The sequence below is a fragment of the Primulina tabacum genome, chromosome 9 (genome assembly GCF_025594145.1).
Source record: "Primulina tabacum isolate GXHZ01 chromosome 9, ASM2559414v2, whole genome shotgun sequence".
NCBI classification, from domain to species: Eukaryota; Viridiplantae; Streptophyta; class Magnoliopsida; order Lamiales; family Gesneriaceae; genus Primulina; species Primulina tabacum.
In genome coordinates, this window is record NC_134558.1 from 31,502,254 (window position 1) to 31,524,329 (window position 22,076).

Consider the following 22,076-nt stretch of genomic DNA (forward strand, 5'->3'; position numbering starts at 1 on the left):
TGTCAATGCTCAATCTGACAATAATAATATCGAGGGTACGGTATCAATACACCACTCAAACAATACTGGATATAATCAGAATTAAATCAAATTCTGTTTCAACAGCACAATGTCATAGTCTCAATATACCCAGCAATATCATCTCAGTCAGATATCAATTCTAACATCTCATAATCGGTAATAATTCAATTCTGATATCAAATCGATTCCAAAACAACTCCGAAAATCATAACAATTGCATATGGTATCGGTTCTCCAGTCCGGTTTCGATTATACGATGTCTAACATGACAAGAACATCATATATGAATCATATCAGATTCTGACAATACCATAATTTCAAATCATATCAAAACGTAGTAAAAATTACGTTCAGTTGTAGTCTACGTCGATAGGAACTCAATACCGAAGTCGGATTCAAAATCGGACGGACGGATTTCTCACAAAAGACGTAAGGATTTTCGGAGCTTCTCTGAATCTTTCTTCACGATTCTTTCCTTCGTTTCCTTGTTTTTGAAGAATTGTAAGGTATATATATATATATATATATATATATATATATATATACATCCACGCACATGCAAAAGGACGAGTGGCTCAATGTGCATACTGCACGTCTCGCGCATTTTCATGCATTATCTCGTCTTTCCCGGTCCGATCCTTTCCGTCTATGATCATATCAATTATCCCCAAATCATTTCAGATTAATAGAATAAAATTCTCGGGCCTTACAGTCACCTTGCAACATTTATTGATGCACCTAATCTCAACATTCTCGCCAGTTTGATTTAAGTGGAAGAAGAGTGGTTATAGTAGCAGCATATTATAAGTCGTGTTGTCTGTATAATTGAATAATACATTAGTTGTGACTTACAATCAAATTGATCGAGTGTGTGCGCCATGAGTTTCAATTGAGAGTCTCACGTCATGTAGAGTCGATTAGTACAATATATAAGATTGTATAACTCAAAGTAGTGAAATCTTTCCTAAAAGACAAGAATGTGAAACTTAGAATCATTTGACCTTCTAACTTGAATACACAAATAATATATTTAAATTTTAACACTTTTATACATATGTTATGCACACCCAATATACTTGTTTATCATGCATGTTTCGGAAATTATTTTTATTGATCTTTTCATCAATTAGAGAGACAGTATCCATTTATTTTTTTCATTGAATTTGTTCAGCATAAGAGTTCGAATAACTTTATTTTAATTTTTCATTTTCATTCACAGACAAATCAAGTTATTCAACAAAATTATTGTAATTTTGATTTTCTCGTTTCACATCATTTAAATTATCAATTATTTCTTTCAGCGTTATTCTACTGTCGCAACTAAAATATGACAAAAATTTATGTGAGACGGTCTCACAGATCGTATTTTGTGAGACAGATATCTTATTTGGGTTATCCATGAAAAAGTATTACTTTTTATGCTAAGAGTATTACTTTTTATTGTGAATATCGGTAGGGTTAACCGGTCTCACAGATAAAGATTCGTGAGACCGTTTCACAAAAGACTTATTCCTAAAATATTTATCGATATCTTTCGTATAACTCCGAGTTGATGTATTTTTACCTTTTTTTTTTCTTTTTTAACACCTAAACAAATCTTTGGAGTCATTGATTACTTACTATTATCCCAAAAAAAAAATTAAATTCCATATGTTATAGGTATAAATTATATAATTTTGAAATTTGGAATGTATAGATGGATATCTATATAGTTTTAGCATTAATTTCATTAAAAAAAGAAAAAAGAAAAATTGATACATAAGTAACCTATTCATGACTCGTGCCTTGAACAACATGGGAACTTTTGCATTTTTTAAAGCAAATATTGATTTTCTTTTTAAATACAAAGAAAAAAATGATAAGAAATTGTGTCAACTCTCTTTATGTAGATAGCGTTAATAAAAATGAAATCCTTGTAGATTTGAAATTGGTTGGCTCATATATTAAAATAAAGATTGTTTTTCCTAATTTAATTAATTAAGAGCTTGTTTATACCTCATTTCATTATTGTTTTTAGAGTAGGTCTCTTGTGAGACGGTCTCACGAATATTTATTTGTGAGACGGGTCAACCCTACTGATATTCACAATTTAAAAGTAATACTCTTAGCATAAAAAGTAATAATTTTTCATGGATGAGACCCAAATAAGATATTCGTCTTATAAAATACGATATGTAAGACCGTCTCACACAAATTTTTGCCTTGTTTTTATGTCTGTTTATTATGCTTTGCTTTACTCAATTATTAATGCTTATTATTGATTTATTATATGATTAAATTGAGACATTACATTTCATGAAATGGCTATATTTTTGGAAATAAAATTCTTTTTTTATTTTCAGATATAATTTATGAGAATTCTAGTTAGGAGAATAACCTTAATCAAATATTTTTTTTTAGTAAAAAATGACATCTAAATACATTCGGAGATAATCTTTTTTAAAAATAAAATTTTGACCAAGATTATTTCGAAATTTTCATTCTCATTCTTCAAAAATTCTTTAAAAGACTGCCCCACCATGTATTTGTCAAAGGTTGCAAAAATGGAACAAAGACACTGTAATAATTTGACCAAAATAAATTATCTTTTACAATTACATTTGGAAAAAATTGACCATTCAAAAAGAAGTTATTTCCAACGTGTAACACCTGCTAGCCGCCATCAATCTCCCCACGGCTTCACCAACCACATTCCCCTCCCCGTCCCCACCAAACGCCGCCGCCACCAACTCCTCCATCCCGCTGTCTCCTCCGACGGAAGACGGCCTTATCGCCACCACTGTCGCGCCCTCCATCACTTTCTGCAAACTGGGTACCTCCAATTTCTCAACATACCACATTTTCATACTCAAGGAATGAACTTGATTGTCTCCTTTTTTCTTCGAATTCCTCATCTCTTGAATCTGCCCTCTGTTCATGTACACTTTCCCTTGATCACTCTCGTCTGTAATCACCACATTTTCGATGTTTTTCTGATCTTTCGCAATTTCTCGAATTAATTCATGTCTGGCTGATGCTGCGATCAAGCATGAGATCGTCCATACAACCCTCAATTTCATCTCTTCATCGGAAATCAGATCCGGTCCACACACTGTTTCACGCAAATTCTCTTCGATTTTGTCGCTTTCCGAGTAAGATTTGGCTCCAAGAATAACGCAGCTCTGCATTTGGCTTCCGAATTCTGCTTTCCATTTCAGCAAATTCGAACAAACATCTCGATTCTTCCCCGTTTTTGAACCCACGTTTTCATCGCCATAACTGGGAATCTTCACGTGAAGCGATCGGATCTCTTCAAAAGGCTTGAGAATCTCATTCGGTGCGTGATACGAGCAGCCATCACAGTCACACTCCTCTTTCTTGGCCCTCAGTTTGATCAATCCAGAAATGAAACGAAGGGGTTTGATAATCAGGGATTTAACCAACAGATTCTTGGGGAAAATCCTACTCCAATGCCCATTTTCATGAGCTTGGATAACAGGTTTTCTCCGAGGGACTCGAAGAAAGATCTCATCAACTTGAGTAACTATGCTACAGAAACGCCTGCACACTGCCATGGATGCACACAGAGATTTAGCATCGTGTAATCTGCTAAAGACCGAATGCAAGATCTCATCCGGCAAACGATCAAATAAATTTTCTGAACCGAAGCTCATAATTTCTTGGCCGCAACTCATCTTTCAATCTGGGCTCCTTTTTGTAAACTTTTGAAATGTGAAAATCTAGTCGAATTCTTGCAAGTATTTGGCGGATGAATCACGCATTTATATAGAAAATATGGCGAGGATAAGGAGGAATCCTAGAACGAGAAATGCGTGGAAAAAGTAGATGCTGACGCGGGGGAATGGAAAATTCACACGTTTTTGTTTTGTGGGAGGTGACGTTGTTGACTCAGGAAAAACCAATGACTATTTTAGCAGATATCAGAGTTTCTTGTCGTGTAACGGTCGACAGGTGGCTTTTTGGGAAATAAATGTGGGCTTTTAAATTTTTCTCTTTTGGTTTTTATAATCTCCAAAAAAATTGAGGCCGACACTGTTAAAGTTCATGGGATTGTTCAAATATATAATACGGGATGATTAAAGAAGATTGTAGATCTTGAATTTAATTAATCACAAATTTTATTTTGGTGGGGAGTGAAAGAGTTTTGAGTCATGTTAAACTTTTAAATATGTGGATGGATTGGTGTGATCATTTGGTTAATTCGATTATCTATCGAATCAATTTTATAAAATTGGATCGATCGAATTTTTCTCGAGAAATTCGAACCGTTCAAAATTTTCACCAACGCTCAACAAAGTGAAAGTGAATTAAATACTGATTATTTCGATCGGTAACTGAATTGTTAGGGTCGATGATTAAACTATTTCGGCTATCTCAAACTCTCTGAACTTTCGGGTGGAAAATTCTTGTGCAACAATTTATATAACATTCAATGTTATACTAAATAATAATTGTTATGTTCAAATTATAACTGTTGTATTAATTCAACGTATTTTTTTTTAAAAAAATCACACCAATAAATATCTAATATGTGACAATCAATTGTTAATGTAGCAAAAAATGTTACGGGGGATTTTTTTGCCAACTTTTGGGTTGAATTAACAAAACGTGATTTTCTTGATCAAATCAATCGCTTGAGCACCCTCGAATGTGTATGTAGTGAATATTATTTTTGAATTGATAGCAAATATGATAAGTAAAGCAGACGCAAACTCAACCGATCAATAATTCGACCAACACTCCATTTTTTGCTCTAATGGCTACTAAACTCTCCAACAGCGCTTGTTCTTTTTGTCTTAATCTCCGATGACTAACTTGCTCCACGAGAACTGTTCTTTGTCCGCAGAGAATTATCTAACTTGATTTCGATTCACTGACATCAATTTCTTTGTCACTCGGATGTGCTGGATTTGTCTTCTGGTTCATGAAACATTTGGAAACTGGTACCAAAATTTTAAGAATCTAGGTACTTAAGTTTGGAAGTCATGGGTTCAAGTGTTGGGGAAAGCGAAAGAAACCACTTTCCAGGTGTGAGATATTCTATTAGTGACGGTGGATGGACACGGGCTATGGCTCATGCTGGATTATCCTAACGACACATGACCAATAGTGGTGCATGGGTATGAACCGAAACTCGTATTGGTTCAGCCAAATGACTCATGATCGTTACAGGATCATATTCATATCATATCCAAACATATTAAAATTTGGGACAAAAAACGTTTATTTCTTATGCATTTGGGTCATCATTTTGTACATGATGTAATAGTTCGACTACCAAGAGATTCTCTACCTGGATGTTGGAAGAGCTTAATCGATGATATACTTGACTAAAATGGATCAATTATCTACTTTGATTTGTTGATGTAATCATTGATTAAAAGATGGGAGAAAGATATTAATCTCGAGATGAAAAAGACATCATATTTGAAGATAAGTTATGGTGTTTGTCTCTTGAAATTCACTCCATCAAATAGACTCTTGAAGGGAATGACCAAAATGATATCTCGAATATATATCAATAAGAAATTAGATTTTATTTTATCCGATGAATTGTTATTTACATATGTTTTTATTTTAATAACTTTTGTGACATATATAATATAATTCATGTTTGATATATGTTTGAATAGAAGCATAAATTGTGTTAGGATCGATTGTGTATTTAGATGGGGTGAATAACTTTGTTTAAAATTTTTGGAACTATAATAGCTAGTTCTTGAAATGTTCAACAATGGACCGAGCACCGAGAGGTTATATTGAGTTTGGTTATACCCAACCGGAGATTATATTAAACATTCTGAAAATCATTTCAAAAATTTATAAGTTGAAATAATCAAAACAGTTTGATTGAAAGATTTTTTTCAAGTAATTTGTATATAATATTTTGGTATTTAAAAGATACAATTCTTCAACTATGTCTACAAAAAACAGTAGCAAAAGTAAGTAAATGCAATAAATAAATATATACGAATTTGATTATGGATGTTCGGAGATTTACAACTCCTATGTCATTCTTTCTTCCTATTGGAATGATTCACTAGAAGATTTTGATTTATACAATCATTTGTACAAACTCATTTTGACTTAGGACTTATCACTTTCCTAATCGAAACTCCTAACAAACTTCCGATTGTAGGCCACAACTTAATAATCCATATAATATTAAGGTATTTTATATCAAGACTACAAACACAAATTTTAATATCTTGGTGTGAAGATTAGTACTCAACTAAAGTTATAAGATAATCTCTTTTTTATATATGATTGATTGCGTGTGAGATGAAATTAATCAATTACAATGTATATACTCTCAAATATATCCTCACACATAAGAGAAAAAACTATCACTAAGATAATATATCTATTTAGACTCACCTTCTTGGGTTTACACTTATTATATCTAATTTCTTCATTTAGGCTTTCCATTATTTGAATTCATTCAAAAGCTTATATTTGTTCTTTAAGATGTTGTATATATAGATTCCAAGAGTGATATATACGTTAGACACAAGAATATGACAGTTGGAAAATGTTCTGTATGATTTCTGACGTAAAACAGTCATATTCGTGTTTCTAGCAGGGTACTGGTCCGTTCCGGCTTCAGGAGATGAACAGTTGAATGATGAGCAAAACAGTTGAATGGATGAGACTGTTGGATGAGCAAAACGGTTGAATAAATATGGTCTAATCTAGTAGTTATAACTCTTGATTCATTGATTTTTGGACAAAGTGATGAACATAAAAGTAATAACCCTTTCTTGTAGCTTTCCATAGACTCAAGAATAACTCAATTTCGAGTTCATCCGAGAGAAATATGCTTTAAATACTGGAACTACTCAAGTCTAGCAGGTAGCTACATCCGTGTTGCATACCAGCAACATCATCACGACTTATCGGCTTCTCAAGCTCCGATTTAGACTTCAATGTTGGAAGATTATTTATAATCAATTTGCGCCTATTAGCGACGGTTAAAGTAGAACCGTCGCTAATAGCGATAGTTTTTTAATTAAATTGTCACTTATTTACGGCTATTAGGGACGGTTAGTAGTAACCGTCGCTAAAAGTGACGGTGTTTTTATTCAACCGTCGTTGATTTAAATTGGCGACGGTTCTTTAAAAACCATAGCGACGGTTTTTTTAACCATCGCAACTTTAAATTAGCGACGGTTTTGGTCGCACCCATTTTCCGCAGCGTGCTAATAATATGCATGACGTGTATAATACTATTGACGGCGTGCGATTAATGTACGCCGTCAATGTCTAAACACGATTCTTTTAAAAAAATGATTTACTTTTAACAGCGCACATAAACATGCACACTGTTACTAATACTATTAACGGCGTGTCTTTATTGTGCGCTGCGAAAATTGCATAGATTATTAACAGCTCATATATAACTGCACGCTGTCGTTTATATAATTTATTAACAGCACACATAAATGCATGCTGCAGATATTACTATCCGCAGCGTGCTTTTAATGCACGCCGTTATTTCTGTCAAGTGCAACAATATTAACAGCACACATATGGGTGCACGCCATTAAAAGTAGTATTCGCAGCATGCTTTTAATGCACGCTGTTGATGACGTGCTGCAGAAAATCATTTTTCTTGTACTGCATTGTCTTAGCTTTGCAACTCATTCTAATCTATCGAGCCGTCAGGGTCGAGGATGTGTGACCGGTTCGATTTTTTGACCACCATGTTGACTTGATAACATCAGAATTAACCCAACCGGCTTGATATACAATTTCTAGAGAATTGTGTTAGCTTTCCAACCATTTTGGTCTCTAGACATTTGCATCATTGTTTTGCAAGATATTATTAAAAAATTTATCTAACTAGATTTTCAGCTTTACTTCATTTGAGTTCTAACTTGCCAAATCTCTCAACTTGACATATTACAATTGTATACGTGAGTAAATATATTATAAATACAAAACAAATTTTGTTATAATCAAAATCAAGATTGCTAGTATTTTCACAGCCCGACACATTACATACTTAAATCTTTGAAGTTTTTTAATGCTTGCTTATCTACGTATGTGTATATATAATTTATTGAAATATTCTAAATTTGCGAGAGCTTTAAGTTGGAAGAATAATATTTATTCTCACCTAAAATCAATTTATTTTTTTATTAAATTTATGATGATACAACATTATGACGGTAGATGATGATAGAGAACTTAGTAAATTTTCAAGTCTATGATCAGTAAAACTTTTACTGTCAATTACAATGATTTCTCAATGAAAATTTTAAGCACAAATTGATACTCATTGATCAGACTAAACAAATAAGTGTGTGCTTGCTCTAATCAGTTGGTCTCTCGAAAAGCTTGATCTCCAAAAATTACTTAGATAGTTTAGAATGTTAAAGAATCAGAGAGATGAGCATTTTGAGAGACTTGTTGACTGCTATATTTATAGGCATCGTCTGCGACAATTGTCTTTTTAAATCTAATGGTTGTTTCCTAATACAGACGTTTTTGTGGCAAGTTATCATCTTTTCCGAAAATCATACACTCTGGGTAGTGCGCGTGAACTTCGACATTCAATGGACTGAAAAAGTTACGGGATTTTATCCAATAGTTAGCTAGACTATGTTCTTCAAAGAAGTTCAGAGAATGTCCATTGATTAGACTGACTGATTCACTGAGTCAAACTGCTCTATGAGTTATGCTATGACATTAGTTAGGCTATGTTTTAACAGTTTGTTCATGGAAACTTGTATACACACAAATGATCAGTTTTTCTCCTGAAATCAGTTTGGCTAAGCTCTGTATTAATCTATTAGATCAACAACTTTGATAATTCATCGAAACGTAAATTCTCTAACATTATGATATTATAAATAATTTTTATTTTGATTTATAAACTATTTATAATTTAAAATTTTAATTATAAATTTTAAAATTTTTATAATGTTATACAATTTTTTATGTTTAAAAATTATTATAAGTTTATATTAATTATATAATGATAAAAATATAAAAAAGAAATATATTTACATTATAAATACTTAATTATTTATTGTTTTTAGAATTTGCTATAGTATTTTTAGTTTAAAATATTTTAATAAGCGTCACAAAATTATTCCTTATTTAGTCAAAATTATCATTATATTTAAAAGTGGTGGATTAAAGAAGAAGAAGAAGAAAAGGACGTTGTTTATTTATTATATGTTAGGATTATATTTAATTGTATTTATCATTATACTTTTCAAACTATTTCATATTTTTTCAAATTCACGTGTACTAAAGATTGTTTGCACTAGCGTTCTATAATTTTTTAAATGAAAAATAATGTTTGTGGAAAACATTTAGAGGTTATATTAAAATTTGAAAATTATTTTTTACAATAGTATTTATGTTACAATAACTTGTAATGATAATTTGAAAATTAACATTACTAAAACTAGTTCATTTTGAATATGAGCTTGTGAAAATGATTTTTATAATAACTTGTAGAACATATATTTGAATATTTACCTAAAACACGAATAAATTTTTACAAAACATGCACATATATATATACGACGACAACATAGAAGAATTAGCCATGTAAGTTTACCTAATTTTGTTTGTAATAATCTACTTATTCAAATTTCTATTTTAATGCAGTAAATGAATAAATATTATAGTAAGACTAAATTTTATCTAATTAGAAAAAAAAAACAAAATTCGAGGAATTTTACAATTTTAAATGCAAATTGTAAGGACGGTGGGTTTATATCGAGACCGAACGTGAACCAGGTGGAATTAAAATTTATTATGAGAAACCTTTTATATATATATATATATATATATATATATTATATATATATATATATAGCGACCCAATTAGGAATATACAAAATTTAAGACTAGTCTAGATCCGAAGTGAGGGTGTACCGCGTGGAATTAACATTTATTATGAGAAACCTTTTTTGTTTTAAAAACTTTGGGAATTTGAACAGTACAGATGCGAGTCATGTATACATATATAACACTATTTTAATATATCCGCAATTTATTGTTTTAATTTTGGTGAAGTTATAAACACTTTATAAAATAAATATTCATGTACTATATATATATATATATATATGTAATAACTATGGTCGTAGACTGACTGAACATGAGTTTCAGTCCATACTCATATACCACTACTGGTCATGGACCTGTAAGTTGGTCTAATATGAGCCGTATCCCATTGCATATGCATCATTACTCATAGAATGTCGCACATCTGGAAAGTGATTTCTTTCGCCCCCAATATTCAAACTCAGGACTATTAGATTTAAGTATCTAAATTCCTAGATTGTTGGTACTACTAGCCCAATTGGTATCAACACTCTAGGAATTTTGATACTTAAACGTGAAGGTCCTGAGTTCGAGTGTTAGAGGAGGCGAAAAAAACTATTTTTCAGGGGTGAGATATTCTATGAGTGAATTATATCAGCATGAAATACGACTCATATCGGACCAATCAATGACTCATGACCACTAATGGTACATGGATGGGCTACGGCTCAAGTTGAGTCAGCCTAAGACCATGGTCATTACATATTATCTCAGTCTTATGTATTTGGATTTATGTGTTTTCAAACAAATTAAGAAAAGTTAATAAAAAATTAATTTTATAAAAAAAATTCCGATTTTATCTTATGTTAAGATGAGAGATTGATTTATGAGGAGGAGGAACAAACAATCTCAATAAATTATAAGAAAATTTCGGTTGGGCTTAGCAACACTAAAATATAATTCTCGTCAATTAGGTATCAAGAAACTAGCAGATGGGTACTGCGCGGAAAGAAGCTCAACGGCACGGTATGAACACAATAAATGACTTAAGTATGAAACCGTTAAGCTATGAAATGAAAGCTAAACACTGAAATGTAAATTGCACAAGTTTATTTTTTGGATGTTTGGAGACTTGAATAACTCATACGTCACCCATTCTTTCTCACGGAAGGATTTCACTAAAACACTTTGACAAATATAATAATTTGTAACTGTCCATTTCAGCAGAACTCAACATTGCCTAACCGAAACTATTAATATCTCACAAACTTACACAAATATAATGGTTTACTATTGTCCCACCTCGAGCCAGCTACACTTAATCGAGAATGGGGAGCCTATGATGGACAATGATCAGACTTATTTATTTATTTGACTAAGACGATTTGATAATAATTCCATTAAACCTTTGATCCCTAAAAGAGGTCCGCACAGTTCGAAGCCCATATGCCATCCCAAGGGAAAATCTATAAATATGAGATACACTTTAATTCTAGTGTTGACTTGTGCGTCAGAAGATTTATTCGGTTATCTCTGACGTTTTTAATGTTCTGTTTCGGGACGCAAGTGACGATCCTCTGAGTTTTTTTTCCGAGTTTACATGAACAATAATTATGCATCTAGACTCTGATCGTCTGAATCTTCCCAATTCAGGTAACTTCTTTATTTGGCTACATCACTATACAATTTATGTAAGACAATTAAATTCTTTAAAATGACTATAAGATTCAGAAGCACGAAGTTTTATAGTTATATCCAATATATAACAATAAGATTTATAAAGAAAATGATCAATCCCCTTCGAGCAGAAAATATTCACGTGAAAATACATGAATATGCATAGCTAATAATTTTAAAAGAGCTAATTGCTGCCAAAACAACTAGATGTGTAATACTTTAGATTATTATTTAGAATATGTTTGTTATGTTTTGATTATGTTACACATTACATGTTTTGTTTTGAAAAACATCTTATTCATGAAAAAATTGATTATATTTTAGTGTTTTTGCGTCCGATTTTTCAAGTTTTTCTCATACATCAAAATTTTTAAAGAAAACTTTGATTAAAAGTCAAGATCAAAATTGTTTTTTTGGTTTTGTTTCTAAAAAACCAGAAATAGAACTATTGACATACGGTTCAATTTCGGTTTCTATAAAAAAAAGATCCCAAATCGGAAACGAAATTAAATAAAATCGTCTTAAATTTTAAGATTTTTTTTTCGAGCAATAGGGAGGGAAAGCCTCGAACATGGGACATTCAATTTTGAGAGTAACATGCTACAAAACCAAAGGGCTGGTGGCTAAATTATAAATCTTGTAGTAGTACACATACACAACTTAACTTATGTGAATAAACTATTTGACTAATATAAAATATGTATAACCATTTATTTTAAATTTCAGTGAGAAAAAAAGCAGTATTTTATAGTATAAATTGTTTAACTAGGTCATATATAATATTGTTATTTTAGTTTAGACCGTTGATTTTTTTAAAAAAAAATTAATTCAAATTGACGCAATCCATAATCTAAACCAGAACAACGTGGTTTTAATGATGTTTGGGCAAAATCTAAAACCCTTTGTAATTTATTTCTTAGGCCTGAAAACAATCTAGTTTCCTTATCCATTCTTTAAATATAAGTGTCAAGAGTAGATCTTTCGTGAGACGGTCCATGAATCTTTATCTATGAGACGGGTCAACCATACCAATATTCACAATAAAAAGTAATACTCTTAGCATATTCATGGACGACTTAAATAAGAGATCCGTATCACAAAATATGACACATGAGATCGTCATACAAGTTTTTGACAAGTATAAAATAAAAAAAATTTATTGTGGAGTATCACTTATTTTATTTTATTTATTTTGTGTTGGAGAGACGAATATCTTGAAATCTCATTCCAAATTTAAAATTTAATAGACGATATATCATATTTATTGTTACACAAAAAAATGTTGTCAGACGATCTTACATGTTAATTTTGTCATATCCAAATATCTAACTCGATTTAATTCACATATTTTTTATGTCAAAATTATTATTTTTTATTATATATATATATATATATATATAGATCGGATGGACCATGTCATAGCCCTTGAATAAGAATGATATGATTGGAAGTTTGGAGTAGGGAGTAATTTTCAACTACGCATTTCAAAGTTTCGGCTCTATTTTCACCCTCTTCCGCTATTTACCCATCCTATGCAATCGATCGAGCAAAAAATGGCTTCTTCCGCTGTCTCCAGAATATCCAACATCCGGAAACACTTCAACCCCTTAAATCCCACCTCAAAGGTATCATTTCCGTGCCCCATTTATGGATAATATTTTTTTATATGATCGTGTGGTGCTGGGTTATGATCAAGGTGTCAACTGAAGTTTTGATGTTCATATTAAATCTGCTGTCTCAGTTTTTTGTTTTGGTTTAGAAATCAGAGTTTCCTAAATTCGACTCTATATATTGTTTCTGTTTGCTTTCTCTGGGGGGTTGGAGGGCTTTTAGAAGTGGCAGTTTGGAAAAGCAAGTAGAAAATCCTATACCCAGAAAATGCTTGCATTTTATTCAAAATAAGCGCTTACACTTGGGCCTCAATAAAATGCTATTTTAATCTATAACTTATGTATCCAAACTGGTAGACATCGACATGTTGCAATGAAGTTGTAGAAAAAAATGATGTGTAAGACACGAACAAGTAAAGCGTCCCTGTTCTTCTCCGGTTTGTGCACCATATGAATTGGAATGTTTCTGTGTATACAGATTGTTTAGTAGTCTCATTTTGTTGTTTGAGTTCAAATCATCATACTTGGCTGCTATTGTGATTTTGGATTGTTTACTTTTTCCCTCATGCTTAATGATCACCATGTGCACTTTTTCTGTTTTTGGGGCTCTGGTAGACTGATGTATTGTGTGTATAGGGTGAAAAAATAATTAAGATATCCAGTGAAGTTTCAGAAGCTTTATCTGATGGAAAAGCTGTGGTTGCTCTCGAGTCCACCATAATATCTCATGGTATGATTTGAAAGCTTCTCATTCCTGCTCAATTTTTTAATCAACACCAAGTGCAGAACAATTGAAAAATATGGCCCAATTGGCTTTACTTTGGTTGAATTTTTCTATGCGAGCAATAAATCAATTTAACGGAGGTCATATTTGGACTGTGATGGTTTGTTGGAATACATCTAAATCATCTTTCGTGAATAAAATCCTTCTATATTGAAGTTTTTTTCCTCCTCATTAATGAGTTTCTGTACAATAAATAAAATAAGCCATGTTTTTTCTGCCTTTTGTATTTCCTGTTTCAAGTGTCATTTGATCATATAATCCCCTTTTAAACAAATGAAAGTTAACTTGTTTTTTTATTAATTGCTTCCATGATAACTCACATAATTTATTGTACTTTGACATTTAATCATTTTTCTCGCATTATGTACTTAGGAATGCCATATCCTCAGAATCTCGAAACTGCAAGAGAGGTGGAGGCAATTGTGAGACAAAATGAAGCTATACCAGCAACAATTGCTATTTTGGATGGCATACCTTGCGTAGGTGTTTATTCAAAACTTTTCCTCTGTTCACTTTGAGTCGCTTGGAGTTCCAACTTGTTGTTTCCTTTTTCTTCTGGAGAAATATGGGTTTCTTTGTTATGGAGATTTTGGATGCCATAACAATTAAGAATGAAGCTAGTGGATCCAAATCTTACTTTATTGTTCAAAAGACTTGAGCTAATGCTTAGAGATAGATATTGATCCGAATCTAATTTTAGATCTATACAAGCACAATGAGATTTTCAAGAATATTTGGATGCGATTCTGGTTGACAGAATTTGTCACAACTTCAGTATAAATTCTCTCATAGGATAAGCAATATACGGTTATTACCTTTTAAAATTGGCTTCTTTTTTCCACCACCATGTGTTATCGTGGGCGAACCAGCTCTTATGTCGGAAAATACTTTGTGTTTTGGTTTATTAGCGTCAGCAGATTAGATATCTTATTGTTGATGAATCAATAAGAAATCACAGATAGAACCTCATATTTTAGTAATTGATTGAGATATGAAAATATTTCCTTGACTATTATATTTTGTAATCTTTCCTTTTAAGTTGTACTTTCTCCCTTTTGTATTTGTGTACATTGAATTGATAATATGCAGAATAATAAAATAAGAGAATTTTTTTCTCTCTTCTACATTTACTTGCATGGTATCAACAGGGTTCAACTATGAACTTTAAAGCATCCATGGTTCGTTCATCTTCGACCACCAGCAACACCTCTTCGTCCATCGGTATATCTTCTTCCAGTACCAGTGAAGGGTCCAAGGTCGCTACTTCACCATCTCCAACCGTTTCTCTGCTGGAACATCCCCTCCAAGTCACCATCCATAAATTAAATGGAACCAATTACTTGGAATGGGCTCAGTCGGTCCGACTCGTGATTGACAACAAAGGCAAACTCGGATATTTGACCCTCGACAACACAATCACCTTCCAGTCGACGACACCCGTTACCCAGAGTGGCGCTCCGAGAATTCGATGGTTATTGCATGGCTAATTAATTCCATGGATCCAGCCATCGGTAAACCTTCTCTTTTTCCCCACGACCAAATATGTCTTGGAGGCGATATGGGAGACCTACTCAGATCAAGACAATCACTCCCAAATGTTTGAATTAACCACACGGATGTGGAAATTGCAGCAAGGTACTCTCGGTCAGTTACCACGTACTATAACCAGTTGCTTGTACTCTGGCAAGAATTGAATTTTTCGAGGAAGAAAAATGGGAAATCTCATGTGATGCGACTCGCTAAACGCAAAAAATCGAGAGGATTCTACATTTTCAATGACCTTTTAAGTGTTTCACTACTTGTTTTCCCGTGTCTAGACTCATGATGGAAATCCCTCTAAAAGTTTTTGGGAACGTGGCATTTGTTCATGATCGTGATCCTTCGCGTTCTAAATTGAACCCTCGTGCGCGTAAATGTATCTTTGTAAGCTATCCCCAAAATCAAAAGGCTTATAAATGCTTTGACCAGACATCAAAAAAATATTTTGTATCAATGGATGTCACTTTTTTGAAGGGACACTTTTTTACACAGATTCCCATCTTCAGGGGAGCATTACCATCAAGATGGGAAAAAGTCTGAATTTGCCATGCAACTTGATGTCCCTCACACTACTAATTTTTCACATCAAACCTTGGGGAACCATATTTTGAACGGAACAAACGATACTGAAAAATGGTTCAAAGGTCTTGTCTACTTAAAGCATCATTCAACAAAAAAAACGAGAATACTCTGTCCCAAAGCACGACCAAGCATCTACTCAGAGGTTGGATCAGGAAATTCACGATGAGAGTCTCAGTGATCCGGATGTCACCGTACCGGGTAGTCCCAAAATTTCTAATGATCTTGATCTTCCTATTGCTTTGAGGAAAAATGTTAGGTCTTGCACATGACATCCTTAGTCTAATTTCGTATCATATAAAAACCTTGCATCTTCGTTTGAAGCTTTTATTTCACAATTATCGAATCTGGTTCTCCCTAACAATGTTCATGAAGCTGTTTTAGAGGAAGCAAAAGCTCTGGAAAAGAATGCTACGTGGGAGTTAGTGTATCCACCCAAAGGAAAAATTACAATTGGCCGCAAATGAGTATTCAGTACAAAGTATGGCTCAGATGAATCCTTAGAACGATACAATACACATTTGATAGCAAAAAGATTCGCACAGACTTAGGAAGTTGATTACTCCAAAACATTCTCTCTCGTTGCGAAGTTGAACACTGTTCGGATTCTATTATCAATTGTTGTCAATCTGGATTGGCCATTACACCAGTCACCGGTCAGATATGAAAAATGCATTCTTGAATGGTGACCTAGAAGAGGAAGTCTACAACATTTCTTAAGGGTCAAGGCTACACCCAAGGACAAGTTAACGATACTCTATCCATAAAATCTATCAGAGACAAGATATCTATTTTCATTGTCTATGTGGATGATAACGTTCTGACGGGATGACATGGAGGAAATGGACAGATTGAAAAAAATTGGCTACTGAATTTGAAGTTAAAGATCTAGGCCAACTAAGATACTTCCCGGGAATGGAAGTAGCTAGATCAAAAAGGGGAATTGTCATGTCATAGCGCAAGTACACCCTTGATCTCTTAAAGAGAACGGGGATGAGTGGTTGTAGACCAGCTGATAACCCAATACGAATGTCAAAATTGGGGAAGTGAAAGATGGTACACTTGTTGACAAAAAGAGATACCAACGATTAGTGAGAAAGCTAATTAATCTGTCACACACACGTCCTGACATTACCTTTGTTGTATGCACTCTCCATACGAAGAACATCTTGAAGCAGTCTATTGAATTCTTCATTACTTGAAAAGTTTTCTTGGGAAAGGAATTTTGTTTAAAAAATGTGAAGAAAAGGAATTGAAGCATATACGGATGTTGATTGGGCAGGATCAGTCGTCGACAAAAGATTGACATCTGGATATTGTACACTTATGTGGAGGTAATCTAGTCACATGGAAAAATAAGAAACAAAGTGGTGTTGCAAGGACTATTGCTGAAGCCGAATTCAGAGCATTGACAAATGGAATATGTGAAATTATGTGGATCAATAGAGTTTTAGAAGATCTAAAAAAACCGTCAAGCTTACCGATAAAGCTCTATTGTGACAACAAGTCAGCTATCAGCATTGCCATAACCGGTTCTACATGATCGAACAAAACACATAGAAATAGATAGACACTTTATAAAGGAAAAAGTGAAAGACGGGACCACATGCATTCCATTTGTCCCAAGCGTGCAACAAATGGCAGATATTCTTACAAAGGGTTTGCTGAGACAACCGTTTGAGATTCAAATCAGCAAGTTGGGGATGGCAGACATCTTCGCACCATGGTTTCCTCTTGATAAATCAAGAGGAAATCACTGCTAGAATCTCATATTTTAGTGATTGATTGAGATATGATAATATTTCAATGATTATTATATTTTGTAATATTTCTTTTTAAGTTGTACTTTCTCCATTTTATATTTGTGTACATTGTATTGATAATATGCAGAATAATAAAATAAGAGAACATTTTTCTCTCTTCTATGTTTACTTGCACTTATCTTCATTTCACTTTTTATGAATGCTTCCATTCTCTCGTCTCATGTTGAAAGTGATGTTTTTTGCAATGGTAGGAAATGAATTCTCGTTATATATCGTATTGCATAATTGTCTTGTTAACTATTATTTCATTTTAAAATATTGGATGATTAAAGCAGGCATTTATCCTGTGTTTGCTTCTTCTATTTTTAGTTGGGTGGGGGAGTGGAGGAAGGAAATCCCTGCAATGAACTTAGATTTTCTTGTGAATGTTTGAAATTTCACATTCTTTTACATTTATTTGGTTGATATCTTCTGAGTTTTTTCTTTTAACTTGCTTCTTGTATACTGGAGGGAAACTAAAATGGTGACAATCTTCTGATTATTGAAGAAGCTTTAAATTTGTAGGTTTATGCTCCGAAGAACTTGAAAGGTTGGCCATTCTGGGAAGAAAGGCTCGAAAAACAGCTCGCAGAGACATCGCCCATGTTGTGAGTATTTGAAGATAAGTCACACTTTGTTTGCTGTGTTGGTTTTGTGTCCACACTCTAAAATTTTCAATTCTTGATTGCACCACAGCAAATTCAAGCCTTTATCAATTTTGGTTGCCATGCTTAGATGCTAGATGAGATCTACAATTTGGTTATTTTTTCAAAATATTTTTTTGTGTTTGTTAGTAAATCGTATGTTTTGAAAAGTTAATAAAATCCTAATGACTGTGGGTGATTATCTAAGATCTTGCCATCATACTCACTTATTCACTATATCAATATGATTTCATACTGAGATTAATGTCTACCACCCGATTCTTCAAATTTATTGATTCACAATACATGTCAACTGCATGGCATTTCGTGAACTAGGATTTGTTTCCCTCATATAGCTAGCTAGTATTTTGGAGTTTGAATATCAACAAACTTTTCAGGTAGCTACTAGAGGAAACGGTGCGACAACGGTTTCTGCAACAATGTTTTTTGCTTCCATGGTATTCCTTGCTCTGTAATAATCATTTTTAATACGTCTTTCCTTCTTATGAACACTCCTTTAAGGCAAATAGTTGTGCTACCAACTGTCAAGACTTCAATTATTTGCAGGTGGGCATTCCAGTATTTGTTACTGGTGGCATTGGGGGAGTTCACAGACATGGAGAGAGTAGTATGTTTTATCATTATTTTATTTATGTAGTGAGAAATATGTTGGGGTGCTTCTTGCTTTGAAGTATCTAGTAAAAAGATGTGGTGTAATTTGATGTTCTGTGCTGTATATATTATAATTGCATTTGTTTTAATATATTCAGTTATGATTTCAATTCGGTGAGTTGCTTGATTGGTTGAAACCAAAAAGTAAACTATTTGGTAGAATGGAGTTAAAACCATGATGAGCTCATTCATTTGAGAAATAACTTAATTGTTAAACCTTTTCGTACACATCATGCAAAATCAATGAGAGTGAATTATTATTGGAAAATCCAAAAGTAAATTACTGGAACAAGTACCTGATATAAACTGAACCTTTTGTTCCGTCGAGAATATGCACGACCTTTTAGTTACCTATTTTCTGAAGAATAGTTTTATTAACTCGTCCTGATTTGGTAAATGATTTTTTTTTCTCTTTTTGTAGCTATGGATATCTCTTCAGATCTCACAGAGCTGGGAAAGACCCCTGTTGCTGTAGTTTCTGCCGGTGTGAAATCAATATTAGATATTCCAAGAACTTTGGAATATTTGGTATGACCCTTTATTGTTTCACATGTCACACCATCTTATGCAATGAATGCATACTCATTTTCTGTTGAGTTTCAGGAAACTCAAGGAGTTTGTGTGGCTGGATATAAGACTGATGAATTCCCTGCTTTTTTCTCTGAAACAAGTGGTTGCAAGGTAACCTTTTTCAAAATAATAGATCTAGCAGAAGATTTGCGGTATTACTATACCTTGTCCCAGAATTTTTATGATTATGTCTTGAATTATGCGATGAAGTATTATGGGATCGATTCCATTTTTTTCATTTTATACTGCTCATCAAAGTTGTCTAAAATTTATACCTGGGTCCTGGTTTTGCTTTGTGAAAGTTTATAATTCATCTTGTGTTGAATCTGTATTACCAAAAAACTGCGGTCTTCTCTCAGTATCAATATTTAGCTTGCTTTTAGTTGTTACCGGGAGAAAACTGTTGATAGTTTACTATAAAATTTCAGGCACCTTGTCGTGTTGACTCACCTGAGGACTGTGCTCGATTAATAGGTAGGGAGCTTTCCTTTTTCTTTCCTTTTCCTCAGTTAATTACATTACTGAGCTTAGTACTATTTTCGACCACTATAGATTCAAACATGAATCTTGAGCTCGGATCTGGAATCCTGATAGCGGTCCCTATTCCTAGAGAACATTCTGCTTCAGGAAATAAAATTGAATCAGCCATACAGAAAGCTCTTAAGGATGCTCGGTAAAACTTTGTACCTGATAATCAAATATGTGAAATAATGATGATCAGTCTTGTTTTTCCTATTTTTTATATACATATTTCATTTGAGTGACACAGGGAGCAGCACGTAACTGGCAGCACTGAAACTCCTTTCTTACTTACTAGAGTAAACGAACTGACCGGAGGAACCTCCCTTGCTTCAAGTATTCTTTGTCAGAGATACTTTTGCATCACTAACCAAACAATATAAAACATCGATTGAAGGGCGTTAAACATCTCATTTTTTAAATTTCCTTAACGGAAATGTTAGATATAGCTCTCGTGAAAAATAATGCACGAGTTGGTGCTCAGATTGCTGTCTCCCTCGCTCATCTCAGACAAAATAGTACTAAAGGTGAGCGTCTCTTTAGTCTTTCTAGTTTATTGCTTTAAAACAATGATGCACCTCTGTATCCATTTCTGAAGTAAGTCTTCGAAAACATGATCTTCAACTTGCTATGAACTACCAGCAAACTTGTTAATATTTGATTGCAGGTGCCTTATGAAACAGTGAGGACCTAATTGCTACATTATCTTTCGAGAATTCAATGTTAACTAAACAGACATGCTCGCTACACTTGGAGGAGTTGCAGTCTAATCTTTCTAGATTTTTCAAAACTATTTCCCTGTTTGTTCCAACTTCTCTCCCTGTAGAATCTGTTGGGGATTGAATACACCAGAATTGTCATATATGCATAATTTTCTGCAACAGAGTCTCTTAATCGATCTCTACTTTTTTCCTCTTGGACTTGGAACCTCACATGTTAATCAAGGGAACTTCTTGAAACCCAGATGGAGAATTCCCATTTAGATAAGATCCAACAAATATTTGTTAATTTTCTATATTCAATCAAATTAGGTGAGCGAGATTTCAAGGTCACCACCATGTCTTAGGATTCTGATGTCGTAGTTTGGACTTTTCCTTTTATCTCTTCCTCTTTTTTCTTGATAGGAGAAGATAATACCAAACTAAAGTTGTTTTAGCTCTGCAGAAGAAAAGGAATTGAATGTTGGAAGCATGTGGGAGAATTTTCTTGTTATTCCCACACTTGGAACGCACTTGGGAACAAAAGCCATGGCCCATTGTTTGGCTTTGTTAGGGCATATTTGGAACTTAGTTGATTTTCAAGAATATTATTTGCTTTGGGACAGTTCTTGATTCCCCATACACTTATGTCATGACAAGAACACCACGAAAAGGCTTCCTTGAAGTGGGGTGAACCAACCTAACCCATGTTAGAACAAGAAACATAGTCATTTATTTCGGATTTTCTAGTTTTGAGTGTGCCATATATTTTTATCTTATTATATGAAATATTATAGAAAAATATCATGCAAAATGTAAAAATTTTGAATGGGGGGCACTACTAAAGTTGTAGCTTTTTAAGCCATTTCAAGCAAGATTTTTTTTTGAACCTGTAATGCTTGGTTCAAATTTTAATGATGAGATTATCAATAATGTATAATATAAAAAGAATAGGTCTATTGTGAAACGCTCTAACGAATCTTTATACGTGAGACGAATCAATTCTACCGATATTCACAATAAAAATTAATACTCTTAGCATGAAAAGTAATACTTTTTCATGGATGACCCAAATAAGATATCCGTCTCACAAAATACGACTCGTAAGACCGTCTCACACAAGTTTTGTTATATAAAAATTTAAAATGATACACCAATTTATTTGGATAAAATGA

At 33.2% G+C, this 22,076-nt stretch overlaps 2 protein-coding genes across 2 annotated transcripts; one reads left to right on the forward strand and one right to left on the reverse strand.

Moving 5' to 3' along the window:
- Positions 1–2,639: 2,639 nt before the first annotated feature.
- On the reverse strand, positions 2,640–3,695 carry LOC142504401 (F-box protein At4g18380-like). The gene has a single exon (XM_075617275.1). The coding sequence runs from the start codon at positions 3,693–3,695 to the stop codon at positions 2,640–2,642; it is 1,056 nt and encodes a 351-aa protein (XP_075473390.1).
- Positions 3,696–12,933: 9,238 nt separating this feature from the next.
- Positions 12,934–21,162, forward strand: LOC142555212 (pseudouridine-5'-phosphate glycosidase). Its single transcript, XM_075665965.1, has 13 exons — positions 12,934–13,109; positions 13,731–13,824; positions 14,251–14,361; positions 18,324–18,406; positions 18,841–18,900; positions 19,010–19,070; positions 19,536–19,642; positions 19,718–19,795; positions 20,113–20,158; positions 20,237–20,357; positions 20,454–20,539; positions 20,647–20,730; positions 20,871–21,162. The coding sequence occupies exons 1-13, from the start codon at positions 13,017–13,019 to the stop codon at positions 20,879–20,881; spliced, it is 1,035 nt and encodes a 344-aa protein (XP_075522080.1). The 5' UTR covers positions 12,934–13,016; the 3' UTR covers positions 20,882–21,162.
- The last annotated feature ends 914 nt before the right edge of the window (positions 21,163–22,076 follow it).